This window comes from Paramacrobiotus metropolitanus, unplaced genomic scaffold (genome assembly GCF_019649055.1).
Source record: "Paramacrobiotus metropolitanus isolate TYO unplaced genomic scaffold, Prichtersi_v1.0 Parri_scaffold0000017, whole genome shotgun sequence".
NCBI lineage: Eukaryota > Metazoa > Tardigrada > Eutardigrada > Parachela > Macrobiotidae > Paramacrobiotus > Paramacrobiotus metropolitanus.
The window spans coordinates 781,908-805,766 of NW_026570237.1; the positions used below are offsets into that span (position 1 = coordinate 781,908).

General features: G+C 50.2%; 1 protein-coding gene across 4 annotated transcripts; it reads right to left on the reverse strand.

Annotated features, from left to right (window-relative positions):
• Positions 1-129: 129 nt before the first annotated feature.
• LOC129585585 (uncharacterized) lies at positions 130-16,652 on the reverse strand. Of its 4 annotated transcripts, XM_055478324.1 has the most exons (7): positions 4,517-16,652; positions 4,098-4,304; positions 3,687-3,859; positions 2,978-3,142; positions 2,418-2,917; positions 1,670-2,083; positions 130-1,355 (listed from the first exon to the last, which is right to left on the reverse strand). In XM_055478324.1, the coding sequence occupies exon 1, from the start codon at positions 14,846-14,848 to the stop codon at positions 13,871-13,873; it is 978 nt and encodes a 325-aa protein (XP_055334299.1). In that variant the 5' UTR covers positions 14,849-16,652; the 3' UTR covers positions 130-1,355; positions 1,670-2,083; positions 2,418-2,917; positions 2,978-3,142; positions 3,687-3,859; positions 4,098-4,304; positions 4,517-13,870. The 4 variants fall into 4 exon arrangements, with proteins under 4 accessions (XP_055334299.1, XP_055334301.1, XP_055334297.1 ...); XM_055478326.1 differs by having other exon boundaries at positions 1,670-2,077; positions 2,418-3,142; XM_055478322.1 differs by having other exon boundaries at positions 2,418-3,142.
• Positions 16,653-23,859: the final 7,207 nt, after the last annotated feature.

Below are 23,859 nucleotides of genomic sequence, written 5' to 3' on the forward strand. Positions count from 1 at the left end.
TGGCAGTAAAGCTGCAAATATGTAATGCACTCTGATGGCGAGATTCCACTTTATTGTCAGATACATTTTCATCGGTAACCATGAGTTCATTGAAATGTGTGATGATCCTGGTGAACTGAAAAACCTGTACAAACTCAAAGGTGTTCTGATTTTTTTTCGGCAGTCAAACGGTAGTCCGGTACACTTATCACATGTTACTGCTATAATAACCCATTTACCAGTTCCAAAATGACCCTTATTTATTTAACGTGGGTTAAATCCTGGGAAAAATTATTCTTTCCTTTCGGCAGTGTTGCATGAACTTACATCAGTGAAAACCACAACAGCAAGTTACACCGGCATGCTGCGTTTTCTCCTTCGCTTTTTGGTGCAGATTTGGGCATTCTCTTCCTCTTCCGCCCTTTCCCTTGACCATGCTTCCGTTGAATGTGCTCGGCCAGCTTCTGCTGCCCGCCGCACACCACCAGACAAACCTCGCACACTTTCATATTGGCCTCCACGAAATGCTCGCTGGAGGCATCGTACGTCGGGAATATCAACGACATGCTCCGCCGTGTGCGCGCTGAACTCTTCCGGTGAATAAAAAATACACGCACAGTACCAGCACTCAAACTGCGGATCTACCTCCTTCATAGGCTACCGATAACTTCGGCCGTTTTCATTTCGGCCACGTTCATTCAAGCCAATGCTTTTCGGACGCCGTTCATTTTGGCCACCACTCACTTCGGCCACAGAAAATTTCGGCGGAAACAGGGCTTACCTAAACCTTTACTCTGCCGACTTCTCGTTGTACTTCTTTGTTTATATCTCTTTCGCACGTACTATTTTGTGACTTCCTTTCTACGCGTTCCTCTTACCATCGTGTCTCTCTTACGCATTTTGGTCTGACGAAAAGCTAGTCGACCGCCACAAGGTCGATCAAAGAAGTCTCGGACATGCGCTAACCTGAAAGAACCTCATCAGAAGAAATCAATCTAGGAAACATAAAACAACTTAAGAAACCAAAGAAATTTAAAAAAACTAAGGAAACATAACAATAAGAAACCTAAGAAAAAATACGAAAGAATAAGAAATACGAACAATAAGAAAATAAGAAACCTAAGAATCCTAAGAAACCTAAGAAACCCAAAGATGGCCAAAATGAGCAGTAGCCGAAATAGCGTTGGCCGAATTGAGTGCTGGCCGAAGTGAACCACGGCCGAAATGTAACGCGGCCGGAGTGATGGACGCGTTTTTCTTCATGTGGTCGTGTAGTTGACTTTCAGCTTGAACGTGTACCCGCAATCCGCGCAGAGGTAATCGCTGTGCTTGCCAAGTTGTTTCATTTCTTGAGGGTGTTCCAAACGCATATGATCCTGCAGTTAAGGTTGCAATTTAAATACAGTAGTTGTGAGCAGTTTTTGAAATGAATTTTGAAATTAAAAAATTAACTTCATTAAAAACTATTCTCCGTACTTCAAGTATATTTTTTATGTAATCAGCAGTGAAACACCAAACAGTTATTTTCATCAGTTATTCCACTATATTTCATTAAATAGACACTGACCAATTTCTTCAACGAAAATTAATTTTCCATTTCAGACCGTTTCAAATTCTCAAAGCCCTGTCCGGTTTTGAAAAGATTTGATTTGAAGCTTGGAATGTGAAAGGTTAAAAACTGAAACTGTACCCCTATCTTCAGTCGCGTATTCTGTAATCCACAGATAACACAGGGCCGGCATTCCTACCCGGAGGAAGAATGCACCCAGACATGCGCCACCAATTCGGCAAAATTTGCGGCATTGAAATCGCAAGCGGGACAGTCGCGTTCCAGATACCGATCCGGGTTGGTAATGCTCTGGTGTTAAAAGCTGTGCAAATGGAAGAGCACCGTGGTGGGGAAGTGCCGGTAACATCGCCGACAATAACAGGAAAAGGTTCCGGTCTGTTTGATATGCTCCATCGCGTTCCTCCAGTTTTTTGGGTGCGGTGGTCGGAACAGGAGTTTCTTGTTCAGACGGGGCGGAATTGTAATCCGTGCCCATTGCTGAATCGTCAGAACTGGATAGATCACCGTCATTCAACGAGCTGTTATCAACTGCAACTAATCGTGAAAAATTAAAACAGTTTTTAAAAACAAATGTTGCACACCTCATCGATATCGCTGAACGATTGCATGCTAAATCGGTAAAACGCTAAATCTCATGCAGAGGTTAGTGAAAAACAAACCTTCCTTTGAGATTTTGATTTTAAATTGCAAATTGAAGGAAAGTATTGTAGCTGCATATCAAGAAGCACATGTAGTGGCTACCGGCTCATAAAAATTCCTAGAAATACTGTAATTCGCCTAGCTGAGTCAAACTGTGTCCAAAAATCCAAACAACAACAACATTTCATCGAAACTACAAATACATTATTTCACTATTTTATCCACTTACGCATATAAGCAGGGCGCAATCCGAGGGAAACCGAGAAACGGCTGAAAAAGACGCCGATGGGGGAATCGAACCCCGGCTACGTCGTTAGATCCGCGTAGGCAGTACCACTGCACCACGGCGCAAAGTGTTGAAAATCCTTGAAAGATTTTGTCGCTGTACGTGAGCCGCTTTTCCGCTCACACCCCCTTTGCAGCTTTCGCTACGTCCTCGTAGCGAGACTAAGCGACCCTTTTAAGCGGCGGCTCCGGCTCACCGCATCCTCCTTTCGTTTTATCTTTTTATTCGTTTTTGCTCTGTTCCTCCTGTTCGAGGTTAGCACACCAGTCTCATAGGCGAAGTGGACGTACCGAACCACGATCTGCTACCATATAAGCAGGGCGCAATCCGAGGGAAACCGAGAAACGGCTGAAAAAGACGCCGATGGGGGAATCGAACCCCGGCTACGTCGTTAGATCCGCGTAGGCAGTACCACTGCACCACGGCGCAAAGTGTTGAAAATCCTTGAAAGATTTTGTCGCTGTACGTGAGCCGCTTCTCCGCTCACACGCAGTTACGCTTACCATTTTCCACACAAACAACATCCGCTGGACGCTCTATATCTCCGTCGCTGCAGGGCAGTTAGCTGGACGCTTCGGCCAACAATATTGCCTCCGGCGTCGCCTACAGTCGAACGACACCCGTTCCTCGACATTTCCTGTATGGCCGACCGGTATCACTCACAAGAGCTGCTGCAATCAAATTCCCGCTCGTGAGTACAAAGCTAACTGTTGTCGTAAACAGTCGAGACAGGTACAAAATCAAAATTTGTTGACGTATACAAACAAAACCCTGATAAAAGCGGTTCGAGTGCTATTTGTAAAACAATAATTCAACACCATAATTTGTTTAACTTGTTTAATTTGCTTTTTCATTTAATCTCTGCATTAACAATGAGAAAGGACTTTTCTTGAACTGACGCTAATTTTACTGGCTAACGTAGTACAACTGCTTCCATTAAGATGTCCGTGTATCAACCATAACGATAATGCGGAAGCTTACAGCTGATTATTTCCCGTGATCAACTAAATGAATTCTCGCGCGTACCTTTTTCCCCTTCTATTATCTGTCATGAAATGCAAACTTTACATCACGTGGTGTAAGGGTCACTAAGGATCGTATGAGAGTTTGTACTCTGTAGTACTGTAGCACATGCATAAAAATAAGTCAACGCACGCTCTATTTTCGAACTCTTTGGTCGTTCATAATCCCCGCTTTGTTATCGACACCGACCTAATATTTTCCAGATGTGCTCGACATTTCCAGCTCGCGTTACGAATCATGTTGGCGTAACTTGACGAATATCCAAGTTTCAGTTCCTCGTCCGCCGAAATATCTTCCGTTGTGACGAACATGACGCGCGTTTCCAACAGCCGACTTGCGGTTGATTCATCGGTTTCTTCGACCTGAAAAATTCTGGGGATTTTCCAAATTTCACTTCACATACTTCAATATCAGCTGTTTCTTAGAATTTAACAACTATCGCATTACTGCAAAAGTAATAATAACAAAAGTTTCAGTAATAGGAAACCACAAAAATAACACAATTATTTCATCTTGCCACCGATTCGAACATATCCCATTTCCATACTTTCCATACTGATCGACGTGAACAAAAATAATAATATTTCGAATCGATTTTACCTCATAAAGCAACATTCTGCTCTGCTAGAGTGTCGGCAAATCTGACAATTTCATCCATTTCTCTGTCTCATCTGAATCCAACTGGAGATATCGAAGCCTGGACATTCCGACAGACAAAATCAAATTCATCCGGTCTCGAAATCGGTGCAACTAACGGCCCAAAGTCGGTCAGTGAAGGAATGTTATCTTTGGCAAACATGGCATTTTCTGCAAAAAGCACAAAGCTATGCGACGAATAAAAACTCTTACGCAGGTATTTTGCACCGTTTTATTTACATCGTTTTATCGAATTCTGTTCGAAAGGCTAAGGGAAAATTCAGCATAATGCTACTGATATACTCTTCAGCATAATGCTTCAGTGTTATTATTATTTACTATTTTTTAAAGTATTATTGCTTACAGCTTATTAGTTTACTTACAGATTCCCCGAACGGTCTGGCGAACTGGCCGCTCATCCACCGTACTCAACGGCCTCTCCCCGCGGACGCCGCCCTGCCCGGTGAGTCGCTTGTACTCCCGTTCCGCCGCCTTCCAATTCTTCGGCTCCGCAGCGGGCACGCTACCATCAGGGGCAGCGGCGACACCGTCACCCAGAACTGGTCCGCCTGGGCATGCGCGTGGTTGAGGTAGGTAAACTTCTTGTGACCGGCATAGCACGCCGTGGATTTAGCAGTTCGCTGCTTATTCATCTGTAGCTCGCACAAAATTAACATTTCTTTGATCGATTCAAGGATCACGACCGTTTTCGACAAATAACCATTTCCAATTTTCCAGATCCAGATAATGGAACATATGGGTGGATGGCGTCCAACGGAGCCATCCAATACCCGCCTCAACCGTTGATGAACCCTCAACAAGGACATCAGCCAGCCCCAGTGCCACAGGCACCGCAACCGCCGCCACAAGTGGTGGTACAGCACATAACGCCTGCACCATCGCCGAGGGTCAGTCCACCAGTACACGACTTAATGCACATGCAGACGTTGGCTGACTCATACGCAAAAGCCAACGCAAAGGCCAATGCCCGGACAACCCTACCAACCTTCGACGGCGACAAAACAGCTGTGAAAGGGTGGATTGCACAGGTTAGAAGAATCTGTAAGCAATCGCCCGACTAAAACAAGCCGGACACGGACTTTATGAGCCGCATATTCGCATCCTTGTCCAAACCGGTCAAGGAATGGTATACCGGCCACGCCAGCCGCGAAGAAGGCGATGGTCGGACAGTCGACGAGTGGCTTCAGAAGTTTGCCGCTCGATATGACGACGAGAACCAACAAGCCAACGCTTTTGGAGATATCTCGCACCGTACCTACCGGCACGGTTTCGAGACGCCAGAGCACTACTATGATGCAATCCTAACTCTCAAGGCACGCGCCAACTTAGATGACACCATGACTTTTCGTTTTCTGAAGACCAATATGAATGAGCCAGAATTGCGTCGTGCCCTGAACATCCGGCTGCCGAAGTCTCCGACAGAATTCCGGGACTATATCCGGCAGTTTACGGCAGGCAAACCTGAGAACGACGGGAAGACGGGCCAAGGATACTCGGTCATTCGGGACTCTGATAAACAATCGGAGTCTCCGACTGGTTATCGGGACTCCGATAACCAATCGAACACGGAATCCGATAACCAATCATCGGAGTGATCAAGTGTTGACGAGAATGACCCAGAAATTCTCCAACTCCGAGCCGAGGCGCCGGTAATCCGTACACTGCGGACCGAACGCCCTATCGACTGCCTCAAGGAAGAGAGAGAAGTTGTCTTCGTACATCAGCGGTACACTCTACCAGCATACTCAACTTGCTGGATCAAGGTCCGGTCTTATCGGACTATAGACCCGGGCAGACCAATCCACTTCAGGTCACTGAGACGACCACACCGCCTGGTGTTACCGATCGAGGCAGAGGTCAAAACTCGACATGACGAATATGCGTGGATTCAGATCCAAAATAAGTCTCCACGAGACCAAATCTTCCGCAGAGGTGCAAGAATTGGCCACATGTACTACAGCGACATGTTTGAGCCAGACACCAAGGAGGACGGCGTAGATTGGTCCATTCCCAATGCCTTATCATGGCAAAGGTGGCAGGGAATAACCCCAATCGGTACCGCATCATTAATGATCATGCTATGGTCCGGGCAACCGTAAAAAAGGAAGTCCCACCGGAGTCCATTGACCCGGTCCAGGTCAGCTTTGATTTTCCTGTTGACCCAAAGCAGAAACTAATGTACCTCGGAAGCCAGGACACCAAATGGAGTCTGGCCATGCTCGACAGACGAGTCCAGCATGAAGGCAGTAGTTTCACCATACTGGTGTCAAACTACTCCAAACTCCAAGGAGCCCCATATACTCCGGAAGGGAGTAATATGGGCTAGGTGGAGCCATACGAGGAAATCTCGGATGAAGACTACGCCAAGATCAACTCCCTCTAAACCGGAGAGGAAGATCCAGAAGTGGAGCGTGAAATCCGCGCCAACATCGCCAACGAACATTTTGGCGACCACCTGACCGAAGGACAAACCGCTCTGCTCCGCCAGGACTTATGGGAACTCAGGGCCATATTCCCGACGTCCAAAAAGCTTCACGACGACGTCAAAGGAGTGACCCACGTCATAGAAGTTGGCGACGCTGCACCAATTAAGATGAACCCAACCCGAACGAGTTGGAAGGGACGAGAGTTCATTAACAAGCACGTCCAGGAAATGCTTGACCAATGCGTGATTGAACCGTCAATGGCAGCGTGGAGTTTCCCAATGGCTCTCGCCTTGAAGAAAAATGGCGACGGGACCATGAGCACCCGGTTCCGCATAAATTACATAAAGCTGAACTCGGTGACCAAAAAGAACAATTACCCATTGCCCAATCCAGATAAACTTCTGGACCAGTGTGCAAGAAACGCCTATTACGGCAAGGTAGATTGTCAGTCCGGATTTTGGCAAATCCCAATGGACCCAACGTCCATGGACTGTACTAGCTTCGTTACTCCAGAAGGGATGTACCGGTTCAAACAAATGCCGTTTGGCGTCTACAATGGTCCAGCCACTTTCCAAATGACAATGGACAAAATCATAACGCCGGCTCGCAAGCAAGGCGGCGTCTTGGCATGCATCGATGACGTAATTTTCTTCGGCAAAACCTTCACATAATTCAGGAAAGAGTTCGGAAATACGCTTATCTGCCTCCGAGTTGCCAGGTTCACGATAAAACCGTCGAAATGCGAATTTGGAATGGAAAAACTCCAATTCCTTGGACACATCCTCAACAAGGACGGCGTCCATACTGACTCAAAGAAGGTAGCGGCCATCGCCGAGAAACTACCGCCCAAGACCGAGCGTCAACTTCGCTGGTTCCTTGGACTCGCAAATTACTATCGGAAGTTTATCCAGGGATACGCCCAGAAGATTTCCAAGAGGTATGAACTCCTGCGGAAGGAAAGTTCGGTCACGAACGACTGGACTGAAGCACACGCCGCCGAATTCAACAAAATCAAAGATGCCTTGACCAAGGCGCCCATACTGGCCAAATTCGATGCGACCAAGCAGACCACCATGGAATGTGATGCAAGTGGCGCTGGCATCGGAGCCGTTCTCAGCCAGGACTCGAGGCCAATCGCCTATGCGAGTCGCGTATTACACGGATCTGAGAAAAACTACGGCGTGACCGAATGGGAATGCTAAACCGTAGTATGGGTCGTCCAGAAAATTAAACACTACATTAACCATGGACCTTTCACAGTAAGGACAGACCATAGAGCGTTAACTGCTCAGATGCGAGTCTAACCGGCCCGGCCAACCCTCGTCTTACTCGATGAGCCCTCGCCTTACAGGGACAAGGCATCACCATTGAGTACAAGCCACGCACATTCTGCGATAACACCGATGCGTTATCCGGATGGCCACTCGAAAGAGACGATGATAACGGCCCACACGAAGAGTTGGATCAAGTCCCAAACTTCGAGGATTATCAAGGCAAAATCCTATTACGCATCATAAAGGTGCGTAGGCTGCAAGTCACTGATGAGTACCCTACAGATAATTGGGACAAGCCTCTACTTCCAGATTGTAACGCAATCAGCGATTGGGATGAATTCAGCACGGAAATTGGAATGAATTCAGCACGGCGGATATACGGGTCATCATTGTGCCGGCGCCCACACCGGGAAAGCCGGAGCCCGATGTCCCGACATACACGACTACATCGACCGATGTCAGACGTGCATTATCGACAAAGTACCGCGGCGAGCTACCTACGGTAAGCTGCAGCCGAATGAAGCTGTTGCACCTTGGTACCGCGTCTTTGCCGATTTTAAAGGACCATTACCGGTGACCCAAACGAAGAAATACCGGTACATTGCTGTGGTGGTTGACCAAATGACGAAGTTCACCATAGCCCGGCCGACCAAGACAAACTCGGCCAAGGAATTCAAGAAGTTTCTTGTCGAAGAAGTTGTACTGAAGTACGGAAAGCCACATATAATGCACTCCGATCGAGGCACGAATTTTACGTCAAAATCCTTCGCCAAAGTGGCAAAAATCTTCGGCATCGAACAGACCTTCGGATCAGCCTATCATCCAGAAGGCCAGGGCCAAGTTGAACGCCAGATGCAAACGATATGGGACGGAATTCGTAACTTTGGCGGCGCCGGCGAACGTTACGTCCAGAGGATGCAGCAGCGCCTGAACCGGGCGCATGAAATCACGAAAACGCGCATCGGAGAAGGGTTCCTGAGGGATGCGGCCATCTATAACAAAAAGAAGTCGCAGGCCGAGTTCAAGAAGCGGGACTTAGTCACCCTAAAGAATATGATAGACGACCCGACCAATCCAAACAAGTACGAAGGCGTCTACATCTCATCGGAATACCCAAGCCAAACACTTACTGGATCCGAAAGCGAGACACCGGTGTAGAACACACCGTTTTTGTTCATCGCCTGAAGCCGTACCTGAACCCGGACGGCCCAAGTCGCACAATAACGTCCAAGAAGAAGGGCAGCGACGCCGAACCTGAAGGTACAGAGTCGGGAAGGTGCAACAATAAGGCAGAGCCGGGACAAAGTGCAGAGTTCCCACACGCCCAGAGCAGACTCGAGACATTGCTGGAAAAACAAAGCCCGGAAAGGGCCAGTCCAAGAAACTTGTGGCGGAACAGCTAAAATCTTTGCGAATCCCAGGCTACGGCCCACCTGACCCAAATACATCGGACCCAGCTACAACAGCGAAGCGTGGCCCAGGTCGACCTCGAAAAGCCAAACTGGATTTCGAGACACCAGGGTTGACCAAGCTTCAAAGTCAGCCATTAGCCGTCATTGACCCAACACTGGCCCCAGCGGAACCTGAAAAGGGGACATCCGCCATGGACAAGCCAGCGGTGACCGAAGAGCCTAAAGTGGCTCCGGCGCCCACAGAGAAGCCAAAAAGACCAAAGTCGCCTAAAAAGCCTAAGGCAACCCTTACGCTCAGCAAGTCCTAGAAGAGGACATAGTCGCTGACGACAAGGCAGATAAAGACTTACTCACCCGTATAACTGCGGGTCGAGCAAAATCTGAGAAAAGCTCAACGAGCAAAAAGCATAAGTCCAATACGCTCTCACCGGGCGTATCGGACAAGTCCAGTACACTCAAACCAGGTGTACCGGACAAGACGGTTGACAAGGCTGGACAGAATGACGATAAATAGACTAATAATAGCAATTCTAATTAGTTTTAAGTCTACGATCGTACCGTGAGCCGCTAACCTTAAACTAACTAACCTTAACTAACTTTAACTTAGAAGCAGCTAACCTGTACAATAAACTAACACAGTAGGTGGGGGTCTAATATAGCGTGATTCGTCTTGTAACAGCGTCCCACACAACGATGGAAGGGCGTCGACGCACAGATCGCTCCGATGACTCCGACCGAAGCACCCGATCACACCCTTACTCATGACCGGAATCACGGGCAGGCGGATCTTTAACTCGGTCGTCTAACCGGCCTCCAAATGTACAGGTACATAATATCAGAGCTATTCTAACCGCTGAGCAGCTGGCTAACATGTCACACGGACCCGGTCCACGGGCCGACACACCGCTACTGCGGGCCCAGCTTCTGCCAGCTCGAGCCATTCCGCCGCAATATTGGCCGCCAGGGACATACTATGATGACACTGGACTCTTGATGAACGCAGCAGCAGTCGGCAGCTAGCCAAACTCCTCGTCGGGTCAAACGGTCCGACATCATCCTCACGGAAGTACCGGTCCACAACCAATCTTGTATGGTGACCTAACGACCACTTCGTCGAATCAGCCGATTTTTACAACCGTGGCAGTCGGGCCAACGGTCACGACTATGCCGTTCCATACTGGACCTTGGCCACATTACACTCCGCCGCCATACTACCATCCTCACTATGGATATCCACCGTATCCTGCGCCGGCCATTCGAACCAGCCGCAGCCGGACTCGAACCAATGGCGATACCCACCACCGTGGATGTATCCGCCAGGACCCTATACATACCCACCGCCTTACGGCGGGTATGGAGGATATGGCCAACAGCCACACAGCCCTACTTCAGCAGAACAATCTGACCTTACGGGCCAGGCGCTGTCTGATCCAGTACTCGAACCCCCACAAGCGGGCCCAGCGGCGTACCAAACGGAAGCGCCGCCGGCACCTCAACCAACCACATCACGGCTCAACGAGTTTCGTGATTACCCATTACGGGTATTTGTGGATGGACGGTACACGGTGTATAACCGGCCAGATGTTCCACCAGTTTTGGCGGCCCAGCAGGGCCTAGCCGAACCGGAACAGATGACAGAGCCAGCACCGAGTCCAGTGTTGGCTGGGCGTGACCAGACCGTCCCACCGACGGAACCTGCGTCGTTGTCAAGGCCAACGCCCGGCGACATCGGATGCCACCTGGAGCCCGTGTCGTCGCCGACGATGCGAGTAGAATCGCCCATTGAACCATTAGCCGATGGCCGGACTCCACTCTACCAACTCCAAGACAACTTGAGAGATGTAGAGAACGCTATCCAAAAACTGGAGGTTATGATTCAAGAGGTGGACAAGCGCAGCCCTCACTACCGTGAGTTGGTCAAACGCATCCTCGTCGATCAAGAGGAGTTCCGGCGCCTCGCGCATGAACTTAGTGAAGAAATTGCGAACCGCCAGGCCCAGCATGAAATATTTCCGCTGCATGACCAAACCGGTCAGGCTTTGTTGGCGGCATCTCGCAGACTGACAGAGCAGCTGGTACTGCACCGGACGGCGAGACATCAAAGGACAGAAGGATCTACGGCTCCCGCCCGACCAGCGCCAGCGCCATCAGCACCACCTCCCCCATTAAACCCAGTAGTCGTAGTAACCACTACGACAGGGAATCATCCGTGCCACCAGTAGCCCAGCCTACGTCTACCGGCGAGGCACTGTTTACGGTCACTGGTTTGGAACAGCGTGAACCTGCATCATCTCCGTATGATCTAAGGCCTTATCGAGATATACCACCCCGGGAACGCAAACTTCACGCCAAGAAGGCCCTAGAGAAAATCCGCAAAACCATTAGCAGTCTGAAGAGCGTGAACATTGCCACTATACGGAGAAAAGTCGCGCTGGTCTTGGAATTTCTGCGCGTCCTGGAATCCATTGAACACAGCCAATGACGCGCCAGCGTTGCGTGACTTCCGCAACCGGCAATATCAGCTTGGCCCGATCGAAGAAGCAATGCGGCGCCGGCGCGTGTTGCCTAAACCCCGACCGGGACAGCCATCACGCGAAGCTCAAGTTGGACTCTTGACGCCGACACAGTCTTCAACACGCCAACCGGCGGAGGAGTTGAGACGTTGGTTTTTGGATATTATGCGCATCTCGGCTGAAAGATTTGGGACGATGGACAAACAGCGGCGAACCAACGCTTGCGCGCCGCTGACACCGGGCCCATCAAGATGACAATCCTTCAGGCGCTGAGAAACAGAAACCTTATTAGAGACGCCAATGAAATTGATCGTCGCATGACTATTCGCATACAGGACCTCAGCCCATTCGACCCAGAAGCGGCTAGGCTGATAGAACAGCCGCAGAGCCTTTCCCACCGGTTGGCTCTGCTCAGTGATCTCACTCTGAACAATACGACGCCAACCGGCGAATCGTTAACCGTTTTGGACCATACTACAAGATGGATCCGTGAGTTCATCGAAGATTACTGGAAGGTCCAACGACCTGGCCCGGCAACGACGGAACGACCCGGTGACTTCGATCCAGTCAACGAATGGCGACCAGAACCAGCGCCAGCGCCAACGACGCTAGCCATCACTTATGAACCGGTCGCCCTAGCACCAGCTGGACACTTAACTTCAGCTGAATCGGCCCAGGCCCTAACGGTGCCTGGTCCAACATCAAGCCAACCTGCGGACGCCAGTATACACATTCCACCGCAGGACATCGAAAGTGATGTGAGCTTGCTCGACAAAACTTTCGAGCTCTCGCCGGAGAAGCCGACACCAGCCCAACCGACTGGTGAACCGACAAGTCCAATGGCTGTGGATGCGCCAACGGCGTCATCACAGACTACGCCGAAACCAATCGAAGGCGATACTTCTGGCGGCACCCTTGTTGTCCGGCCAACAGCCAGGAAATCGATAGGAGGAAAGCGCACGCCAGAAAGGACGGCTACTCCTGCCACAACAAGCGGCCCACAATCGCCCAGGTTTAGAACGAAGGAGAGGACTCTGCTTGAAGCAGAAGAGCCTCCTTCGCAACGGTCACTCCCACCATGGAGAGGACCGCGTGAGGACGGGGAGTTGAATCGTCCAACTAGGACCACCACACTATCGTGGAGTGGCCCGCCAAAGGACTTAGACGTTCCTGGCCCCACCAGGCATGGCCCGTCCATACTCAAACCAAAGTCGACTGAACCATCGACTTTGACGCTTCGTGGCCTACCGGCCAAGAAGAAGTCACCGCCAAAGAAGTTTCCTGGCAAAGGACACGTCCTTTCACCACCGAAAGCACCAGCAGTTCCGTCAGGGACAACGCAACCGCTGCGGGACGAGCCCCCAACGAGGCATCGTATCCGGTTGACCCAAACGGGTTCAACATAATCGGACCTGCATAGCAAGTCGTCGGCGAGATCATAGAAGTTTATCTACGCCTAATTTTAAGTGAGGAGAATATACGCCAGCGATTACGCGCCGGCGGTCCCACCTTGACTGACCATGAGATTGACCGCATCAATCGAGGCTGTCAGTTGCTGGTCCAGGAACGGACCATCCTCATCAGAAAATTGATGACCATGCGGAGCAAAAAGCCAGGCCTTTCGCCAGCGCAAACGGCCTGGCGAAATCATTGAGCATGCCATTATATAAGGGGCCGCGATCTGAGAATGAGCCATATCGGTTTGGTAACGCAGTTCCGCGTCAGATCGTAGATTGTTGCTCATAGGTGGGATCGGTAGGGCTGGTACAGGCGGTAAAGGCATCGACGTTACGACTTGTGTAGTCGTCGTCGAAACAGTTCCTTGTGGGTTCTGTCCTCCAACCTGATTTCTGTGTTGACTCAGTCGATCGAGCAGATAATCCGTCGCGTTTGGGTTATTCCACACATTCTGTTGTCCGGAATGCCCGAGCTGAGTCGGCGAGATTGTGTTGTTCGGGCCGACCACGCTGATTGCTGCCAGTTTCGTTGAAGATGCCATTTCGCGCGTCGGCGGAATCGGTACAAACCGAATTGGCGGTCCGTTATACACCATACACAAATTTGGGCGTCGTGTAAATTGGTCCCGCTGTGTTACCCAACCCTGGCGCCAGTGTGGTTGCCGGATAAATTGAAACAGATACGTTCGCCATCCTGGGCACCATTGTGGGTGTCGGGTAGACTGGTCCAGTCATCATTGTTGATGCTGGGCTGATCGGTTTGACTATTGTAGTCGGCACCGGCCAGTGATGAGGCGTCATTAGACCATGTATCGACCGATGTGTTCGGTGGCAGGCTCTGTGGCGGTATTGGTCGATGTTCCGTTCCACGTTGGGGCCCGACCGAAAGACCTGCTAACACATTAGCTGTTACGTTAGCATTGGTATTTTCTATCTGCGGTAATAGCGTTTGTGTGGCCGACCGCGAATTGTTTGATCGCGACGACGAGCGCGGTTGACGCGGTGTGTTTGTTCCGGCCACTATGTCCTGTGGCATGGTCATTTCTCGACCGTATAGCATGTAGAGCGGTGAGAACTTCGTCGCGGCGTGGACTGCTCGGTTCATTCCACAGACGACATAGTCTAAGACTCTGTGCCAACGGTGTCCGTCTTTTACGTCGCAGAAATTTCGTATACCGTTCCATACCGTCTGCATCTGCCGTTCGACTTGTCCTTGTCCTTCTGGGTGGTGGGCAGTTCCAAGTGTGTGTTGGATGCCAATAATCTGCGCGACCCAGGCCGTGAAGTGTGTCTCTTTGTCCGAATGGATGAAAGTCGGCATTCCATACTTCAGTAGGACGTCTTTCACGAAGAACCTTTCGAAAACTCTCGCGGTGTTGGTTTTCGTTGCCCGGGCGACGGAGAATTTCGTCAGCTGGGCGGTTGCCACTGCGATGTACTGGTATCCCTTCGTCTCCGTCCGAGGCAGGGGGCTTTTGAAGTCCGCGTAAACGCGATACCAGGCTTCGTCGACCTCCGTCTTTTGAAGTTTACCCGGTGGCGGACATCGGGGTATATTCGTCATTATGCACTGTCGGCATTTCTCAATGTATGAGATGGCGTCGCTATTCATCCTTGTTCAATAGTAACGCAACTTAAGTGCTTCGATCGTCTTCTCCCGTCCGAAGTGGTTTCCGGTTTTTCCGTCATGGTGCGATCGGATAACTTGATTTCGCATAAAGAGCGGTACGACGAAATATCGTTCCAACTTTGTGTTGATCATCTTCGGTCGGTACAACACTCCTTGAGCCATCTGGAAGTGTTCCCGATATTTCGACTTATGGTCAAGTTTCTCAGGGTTTTCCAGTTCGTCGATTATTTTGCGTAGTTGCAGGTCTCGCAGCTGCGCTTTCCGAAGGTCAGCATTCGGTTCGGGCAGTGGTGGAAGTGTTTCTTCAACATCCAACTCATCCGACTCCTCCGCCGTGTTGACCATCCGAACAGTCGGTTCTGGTGTCTCCGGTGCTGGTATGTTGATGACTCGTACCTCTGTGGTACTTAAGTCATGCCAGTCGGATACAGCGTTACATCCGGGAAGGACCGGGGGAAGCGGAATTTTCCGTGGTTTCTCCTTATCCTTTCGCTTCTTCTTCCATGCGTTATTCTTCAGACGTCTAAGAGTCCGTATTGTACAGACCTTGATTTCGTCTTTAAAGTCCTCGAAGTTGGGGACTTGATCCAGCTCTTCGTGTGGGTCTTTGTCGTCACTGCGCTCCAGTGGCCATCTCGACAGGGCATCTGCACTGTCGCAGAATACTCCTGGCTTATACTGGATGGTTATGTCCCGTCCTTGTAAAACCAGTGCCCATCGCGTTAGTCGAGGGTTGAAGCCAGGTCGGTTCGTCTCGCATCGAAGGAGGTTCTGCAATGCTCGATTTTCCGTCCTTACGGTAAATGGTCCGTGGTCGATGAAGTGCTTGAATTTCTGCACCGCCCATACCCGAATCGTTTCCCCTCATGTTTGGTTACGCCGTCCATCATTTCTCCTAAGTCTGGTTTGGGGTCGGATCCACCCAGGTACATAAGTTTCTGTCCGGTGGGTACTGCTACGTCCATGACGACTTTTTCCATCGTTATGGCTCCAGGTTCAAGTTTGACCTTCCGTTGAGATCGAACTCTTGTCGCCTCGAAAATCTCAAACTTCGGTGATGGTCTTGGCTCTGGTTTGGTCGGCCAAGTTTTGGTTACTCCAAGTGGGAGCTTCCAAATAACATGCTCATTGTCGATGTCCGGTTCGTAGAAATCGCTGTATTGCATGCGGCCAAGTCGTACGCCCTTCTTTAATATCTTCGGTTGGTGGGTCGTATTCTGGATGTTTATCCAGGCCGTATCTATCTGAAGTCGGATTTCGATCCTGGCTTCAATTGGCCGTACAGCTCGAATTTTCCGCCGTAAGGTGACGAAGTGAGTGTCTTCTCAAGTCCATTGGTTTGGCCGTCCGTACCTTGACAGAACATGTCGACCTAGGTGAGAGAGATACTCGTTCGCTATTAAAGACCAGTTGTCGGTCTAGCGGCTTAGAATCCATGAATGGGTCCAACGCCAGGTGGTGAGCTTCTGGGCATTTGTTGTCCAGGTTAACCTCTTCGACCGTCATGACTTTCGCAATCCGTGCCTTCCATGTGTTGAACTGCACTGACTTCTGTTGGTCGGCCAAGTTAACCGAGGTCGGTTGTTCTGTTGACCACTGCTGGACGACTATGGTTGGAGGTCGGAGATCGTCTTCTTCCAATTGATCTCCTCCAAATTTCCACAAGATTTTAAGTTGGTCGAGTACCGCTTGTTGTTCTGGATCGACCGGTTTTTCCTGTTCGGTTTGTTCCGGTAAATCTTTGTCTATAAATTCTCTGTGAATTATAGACCGCAATGCTGCAGTTAGCCGGACATCGAAGGTCGGTTCTTCGTCTTCCGATGACGATTCATCCGAATCGTCTTTTCTCGGTTTATCCGTCTTACAATGTCGGACTGACGGGTCGAATTCTTCGTCACAATCTTCTTCGGATTCTTCCGAAGGTCGGTTATCGGAGTCTGTGTCCGCTGAGTCGCTCGTGCTTTGTACATCCGAGCCGTCCGACTCATAGTCTTTGTTTTCTACGGCTTTTCCGTATTCATGTTCGACCTGCGGTGTGTGACCGTCTTCGACCTGTGTGGTCGGTTGACGTTGATCGGCAGTGTCCGTCGGTTTGGTCGGTCGATTCGCTCCGTCTTGATTCTTGAGGTCAACTGGCTGTGAGTATATGTTGATCAGCCATCGGATGACTGTCGGTAGAGTCTTCCGAAAGCGATCTACCTTCCGTTCCGGTGGCGGAGGTGACGGTGACGACGGTCTGTCGCCCGACCAAGTTATGTCGTGATGAGTCTTTATCGCTCGTATCACTCCGTTAATATTGTCTTGACAGATGATACACCGATAGGGTTTATCGGTTTCTTCCAGGAACACGTTTCCCTGGGGCTCTACCGGGCTACTCAAAAATTTCACGTCTTTCGATGAGTGCTCTATAACAGGTGGTAACGGGTCAAGGATTTGCCGTGTTATAGCGGTGTCCTCGCTGTACCGTTGCTAAAATGCAGTTGTTAACGATTCTCCGTACAACTGTACTTGCTGCATGTAGGCGAAGAGTTGAAGTCTAGTTCCTGGCATGGCATTTCTAGCGGACGTGGTACTGGAAGTCCGTATTCAATGTATTGTCGATGGATAGGGATTCGTTCGTCTTCCCATTCCCATGCTTCGTCCCCTATATCGTTCGTGAGGGCGATTACAGGTTCGCAACTTTGTTGCGCTTCTCGTATCCCATCGTAAGTTGCCGCTTCGTTCTGCTGCAGAGTCGCCACCATCTCCAACGTCCGTTGGTCGAGAAAGTGTCGAACTCCCTAGAAGCAAGGTCGGCACTTTTGTCGTACCTTTTCTAGGTTCAGCGCATCCGCATCAGCGGATGCCTCTGGTGTCTGGATAGATTTTAGTATTTTCTTCAAAGGTCGTAGTGTACCGGTGCTTTTCTGTCCTTCGTACGCTTCGATGGCGTTGTGCAGCTTCAGTTCCTCGAGCAGAGTCCGATTATTGCTTCGGCAGTCACAGCAAATTTTACGCGAAGGTTCCGTCAGCTGGCCAAGCTGGTTTACCCTAACTTCACTTATTGCCGTGCCCGATGCCTCTGGTATCGGGATAGAAAGAACTACCGCCCTCCTCCTGGTTGTTCCGTGGTAGATGTTGGTGTTAAGACGGTGAACTTCGAATGCAGGTAGTCGCACCCGAGTAGCACTGGAATGTCCGCTTCTTTCAGCTGGACGTGAAATGTATGGGGACTCGTAAATCCCTGCATCGTTACAGGTGCAGTACAGCAATGAGACACCATGAAGGCGACTTGTCCGCGTGCACCGAGTATTTTTAAGTTATGTCCGACGGGTTGCATCGTTAGACCGTTCCTCTCGCAAAATCGTTGCTTGATGAGCAAAGTCTCCGCTCCGGTATCCAACATCGCCAATGTGGGCGTGGATTCGACTTGGATTTCATGTGTCCAAGCTCTAACCGTCTTTGATTTCTTGTGCGTTCCCTTCTCAAAGGTGACTTCCCGTACTGTTGATGTGACGGGAATTAACGACACGGGTCCGTGGTCGGCTAACTGTTGTGAACCTTGTGTAGGTTCAACTCCGACTTCAACCACTTCTTGTACCTTGGGTCGGTTAGCTATTCCGTCCTCCGGTATTTCGGCGGTTCCAAACCGTTGTGCCTGTTTACGTTTCCATTCCTCCACTTTGACTTCCGTCGGCCTTAACTTCGACCATATGTAGTCGGGGTTGAGGAATGTTCGGGAGCCAGCTACTGTTCTTGCTGGTTGCTCCTTTGACTGAAAGAGGTCCGCTACCTGTTGCAGCCAGTGGGCGGGTGCCTGTGCTTCCAGTGGGAATGTGTTCCATATTTCGACTTCTCTGGGTTCTTCGGTGAGGTCGATTGCTGCCATTGTCGCAGCGTATCCGTTGCGCGTGCGGATGATACATTGGGGAAGTTTCTGTTGCCCCTGTGCGTGGATCGGCGTCCCGATCCTCCACGTCTTGAGCCTCGTCTGGGTTGCTCGGTTGAGTTTCTTCTCACCGGCAATCCGGTCCAAATTCCATGACCGGGCCGTACTACGTCACTTTGTGTGGCGGACGGCGCAGTCGCATTGTTTGCGCTGCATAGGCCCGGCGGTTTTCGCGTTCCGACTCCGACGTTCCAACGCCAAGTTGATGCGCTGGGTCGGTTGCCTTGAGTACTTGTTGTATCTCGGGCCAAGCTTCGACGATGCCATTGTTGACGTACACGCCGAGCTGAGCGGCTAACGTCCCGAGCCGTCACCGCCTCCTTTGTGGAGGTCGACATCGCTTTTGCGAAGTCATCCTCGGAAATATTTTCGTTCAGTCCAAGTAGTTGGAGGATGGTTTCTATCTGTTGAGTGCCTTCCTCGACCGTTATGGGGAAGTCCAATTCGTTCCGGTAATTAATCGGCTGGTTAGTCGGGTTATCCTTGTCCGGTGGTTCGGTGGGATGTTAGAGGTCGAATGAGGCACCGGAGCTAATCGACCTTAGGCGTTTCCCGGGGAATTGCCCCGAGCCGGCCCATTGTTGGGCGGCGTCAAGTTCAGAGACTGGCGAGGCAGCAACGGTCCTCTATATGCCGGGAACCCTTGTTGGTTCCCGCCGCTGTTCCTGTAGTTTCCGGCATTTCCTTGGCTAGTCGACCGGCTCCGTTGCCGGAGCCGCCCGAGCCACTAGCCTGTTGCTAGCGAGGGCGCGGTGGTGGCACGATATCCCTCCAAAATGGATTATCCGAGCCGATTAGGCCCTGCGTCGTATATCGGCGATACCAATCGTCGTACCAGCGAAGGTTCGGGTTATTAGCTGGTCCGTTGGCGGCGTATCCTCAACTTGCTCTGTCATGGTTATTGAACATGCAATGTCTGCATGAGAAGGTCTTGCCCTTCGTCCACTGGAAGAAGGCTGCCTCCATCTTATCGACATATGTTGTCGCCTGCCTAGCACTCTGTTGTGCTTGGGGAGGTCCGTTCCCTTGTTGATTTCCGCCTCCGCCGTGGTTCGGGAAGTTACCACTGCCGCTATTTCCGCCACCGCGTCCTCTTCCGCGACCCAAGCCTCCGCCGCCATTTCCTTGTGTAGGATACTGGCCATATGCGGAGTATCCCTAGTCAGAGTTCTGGTTGTAGCCGAAATCTGTGTTGTTTTAGTTACCTCCCGGACTATAACCTGCGCCTCCGTAGTTGTTAGCCGGGACTCCAGTTCCAGGTGCCGGGGGATTCAGGCTCATCGCTATCGTTCCTGCCCAGGTCAGTGGCTGAACAGGTGCTTGTTGCATCTTTGGCGTCGGCGCCGGATTCGGTTGTCCGTACTGTTCTCGGTCGGATTAGTGCCCTACAGGATGTCGCGTATCGTTTGCGACGGGTGATAGTCCTGTGCCATGGATGTTCGGTACGAAGGAGGTTCAGCCCGGCTTTGTTCCAGGTGCTTCTTTTCCTCCATCAGACACCTTATTCCAGTGTCCATTTCATCCATCTGCCGCATCATCCATGTGATGTGCTGAGCAGCCTGTTTACCGAAGTCGTAAAGTTCGGGCATCCAGGTAACCGATGCGACTTCGTTGCGCCTCGTTCACCTTTTGGGCTTCAGCCAAGTTGTATTCCAGCTGACCTCGGAGTTTCTGCTCTTCTTTTCTTCCGCGTTTCTACTAAGGACGTCGTTAAGTCCGTGGACCTGGTCGGTCTGCTAGGCATTCGCTTGTACGAGGTCGGCGTTGGATAACCCTTGGTTGGGAGAGCTCGACTGCCGACTATGCTGGTCTATGAACTGTTGCCCGGTTCTGGCCGGGAGGATTTCCACCTCCGTTTGTAGTCGGTCGATATGTTTGTGTTGCCGGTCGACCTCCTTGTCGGTTTAAGTTCGACTATATATCTATCGACTTCGTTTCGATAGACCTCGGCTTCTTCGTTAGCCTGGTTCAGTTGCCGATGCTTCCATCGGCATTTCATCGGCATCGTTCCTGCTGCCATTTCCGAGGCGACCAATGCTGTTTGTACATCGGCCAGTTTTTTTGTGCTTCGGCAAGTGCTTTCTGCGACTCGTCAAGTTCGCGCTTCAGCTCGAAGAAGGCCGCTGTTGACCGCTCCAGCCTACCGTTAAGTAAGGTAACTTCGTCTAAGTCATATCGACACGGTTGGTCGACTCGTTTGAGTATGGCGTTCAATTGGTCGGTTTCGCGTTGTTGAGTGGCGATGGCTTCGTTAGCGTCGAACATATCGCGTTCCCATCTATTCCGTTCGAGTTTATAGGTGTCTTCGGAATGTGAGATTGAACCTTACGCTGAATTGACAATCTGGTCTGCCAAAACGATCTGCGTGATCAGTTAACGGCATCTTGCGCGGAGTAGGTCGATATCTTCGATCTTAGGCGGTGTAGCCGCAATCCACTTCTTTGCCGTATATTCGAGCGCACAGGCTTGGTACCTGTTGTCGTCCATGTGGGACTTCACCGGTGTTGTGAAAAATCCGTCCGCACTATTGGGACGTGGCGCATTTGTTGCGTCAAAAACTTCTTCCGATGGTGACGGGGTTCTCTCACAACCAAGTTTGCCAGGTTCGAACATTAGTGCTGACGGTTTGACCTTCAGGTCGACAGGTTAACTTGTTGGCGCCCTGGTCGACCTCACCGTTTGTTGAGCTTCTGTCGCTCGAGTCGACTCGCTTCCAGTTGGCGAAGGTCGGCTTGACGTTGAAATAACCCGTTCGTTGGGTATGTTGGTCGGCGATCCAGCTGGATGGGGGCCGCTTCGTGGCGGTACCTCGGAATCATCCTTTGCGACCATTGGTTTGGTCGGCTGGTTTGCCGCATCCGACTTGTTGCCGGTTGGTTTCCGTTCCAAGCTGGTCGGCTGCGTATTGCTGACTTCCTTCTGACCGACCTATGTGGTCAGTTGCTGTTGACCGACCTTCGAGGCTGGCGAAATCCTTCCGACTTCTGTAGTCGGTTGGACTTTGCCGACTTCTGTTGTCAGTGGTTCCTGTCCGGTATTGGTCGGCTGTTGTTGGCCGACTTCCTTGGTTGGTGGTTGGTCGACTTCCATAGTCGGTTGCTGTTGACCGACTTCCTTACCCGGCAATTTTCGACCGACTTCCTTAGTCGCCGTGCCCATGACGGGCCGAGGTCGACTTCGGCGTTCATTCCGTCATGTTGGGTGATTGCCCTCCGAGCTCGGTGGCTTTTATAGCCATTACCGAGTCCTGAGCTTTGTGTAAGCTTAACTCCTGACCGGCATGAGACAATGTCGTCTCAGCTTGCAGCTATTCCCCTTCCCCCCCGGTCGGGTGGGACGGGGCTGCTGTGTCAGCTTAAGTGTCCAGGAACGTTTTGTCCCTGGCGTCCTAAAAACTATCGTCCGATGTTGGATTCGAATCGGCGGGGAGGATCCGCTCGTTACACCTCTTCCTTGCCTCGGCCGACTTAGTTGAGTCCGTTGAGGATGACTGACTTCTCTCCTGACCGGCGTAACGGAGCGAGTACGACGCGGTCGAGTTCAACTACTTTGCGTATTCATTTTTTTTTGGTTCGACATTGTTGTCGAATCAGGTCGGCTTTGCTGGAGCCTTAGAGGCTTGTCTCTCAGAAAACGTAAAATCGAGCAATCTCTTGTGTAGAGATGTTCGATATAATCAGGAACTTCTTTTGGTTCAGGAACTTCCGAGTGTCAAGATCTTCCGACGAGATGTTGTTGCTGTTGTTGTGTCTGTTGGTGACTCAGTACACAGGTATTAGTATACAGTACTATGGTACAGTACAGTATGTAATAGTAGTACAGTGTGGTACGTCCTACACTACTGTGCTAACCAATATGACGTCACAGGGTTAAGTGGTCTACCGTCTAGCACTTTACTGCCTAAGTTGCAGAAAACGATGATTCACGCCTATGTTAAGCTATGGGAACTTTCCCCTGCACGCTCTTTGGCTGCCCTTAAAGTACTGAAAAGCGGTCGTTCTGACGACACAAGGAAATTGGAGAATTTTGGCGCTATTTTCCGCGAAAAAAAAATACCTTTGGTCGGCCAAAAAGTTTATTTGGTCGAATTTTCGAAATGAAATCCATTAGAAATAGGTTTTCGTATTTAAAGAATTTTTCTGGCAATCGAAACGCCGTTAAAAATCAAAAAGAAGAAAATTTCCGACGAGTTGCCGGTTAGTCTTTGTTGGACGGTTCGTTGACCTAGCAGGTCGGTTCTCGACCAAAAGTAAAATTCCAAGTCGGTTTCTCCGTTAGAATGAGCCTTAGTCATGTGCATGATCACCCCACCATTTCCCTGTACTGAGCTTGCGCACGCAATATTTCAGAAGAGAGACTAACGATACTCGTATTGACAATAATTTTTGCAGTGTTACTAATAATCACTGAGCTTGCTGGATTGCTATTAATTGTTTTGTTTTCACAACTACAGCTTATTCTGATTGATTGCTTATTCTGAAAGTATGCCAGAAGTCAAAGTACCCAAATTTTACGTCAGTTCATAAGAAATCGACATCATTATGGCGTACATGCCGTGGCTGTCATCAGCCAGCGAAGTAAGAGATAGTTTGTACGAAATTCCGTACTGTGTGTTGGAAAATTTATGGAATAAATGTCGTCCTGAATTAACGCTGTGGACCGCGACTTTTTAATCGGATGGGATCTTTATGGGGGAACGTATAAAAGCAAACGCCAACAGAGTTCGGGTTAGACCAGTAATGTGGACAACGTGGAACGCTGCAGCAGTTCCCTCCCGAATTCGAAGCCTGATGATCCGGCTCCGATGAAAGATCGATGTCGCCATCAACGGTAGTCGTAGCGTCTTCGAGCTCCTCCGCAGCACAATCCATCAGAATTATTGGAACGATTTTCGGAGATAGTAAAACGATTAAGCTGACAGAAAAGCAGTAGAACAACGAGAACTGGGACAGTGCAATATGCCACTCTAAGTTGACATTACCAATGAACGATTTCTCCGATATGACAATGAATATGACATCGCAACACTATGACAAATCTGAACGAGTAATGTCACAATCATAAT

What these genes read in the sequence shown, in the direction of transcription:
- LOC129585585 (XM_055478324.1), bottom strand. Translation starts at nt 14,848, where the DNA reads ATGAATAGCGACGCCATCTCATACATTGAGAAATGCCGACAGTGCATA.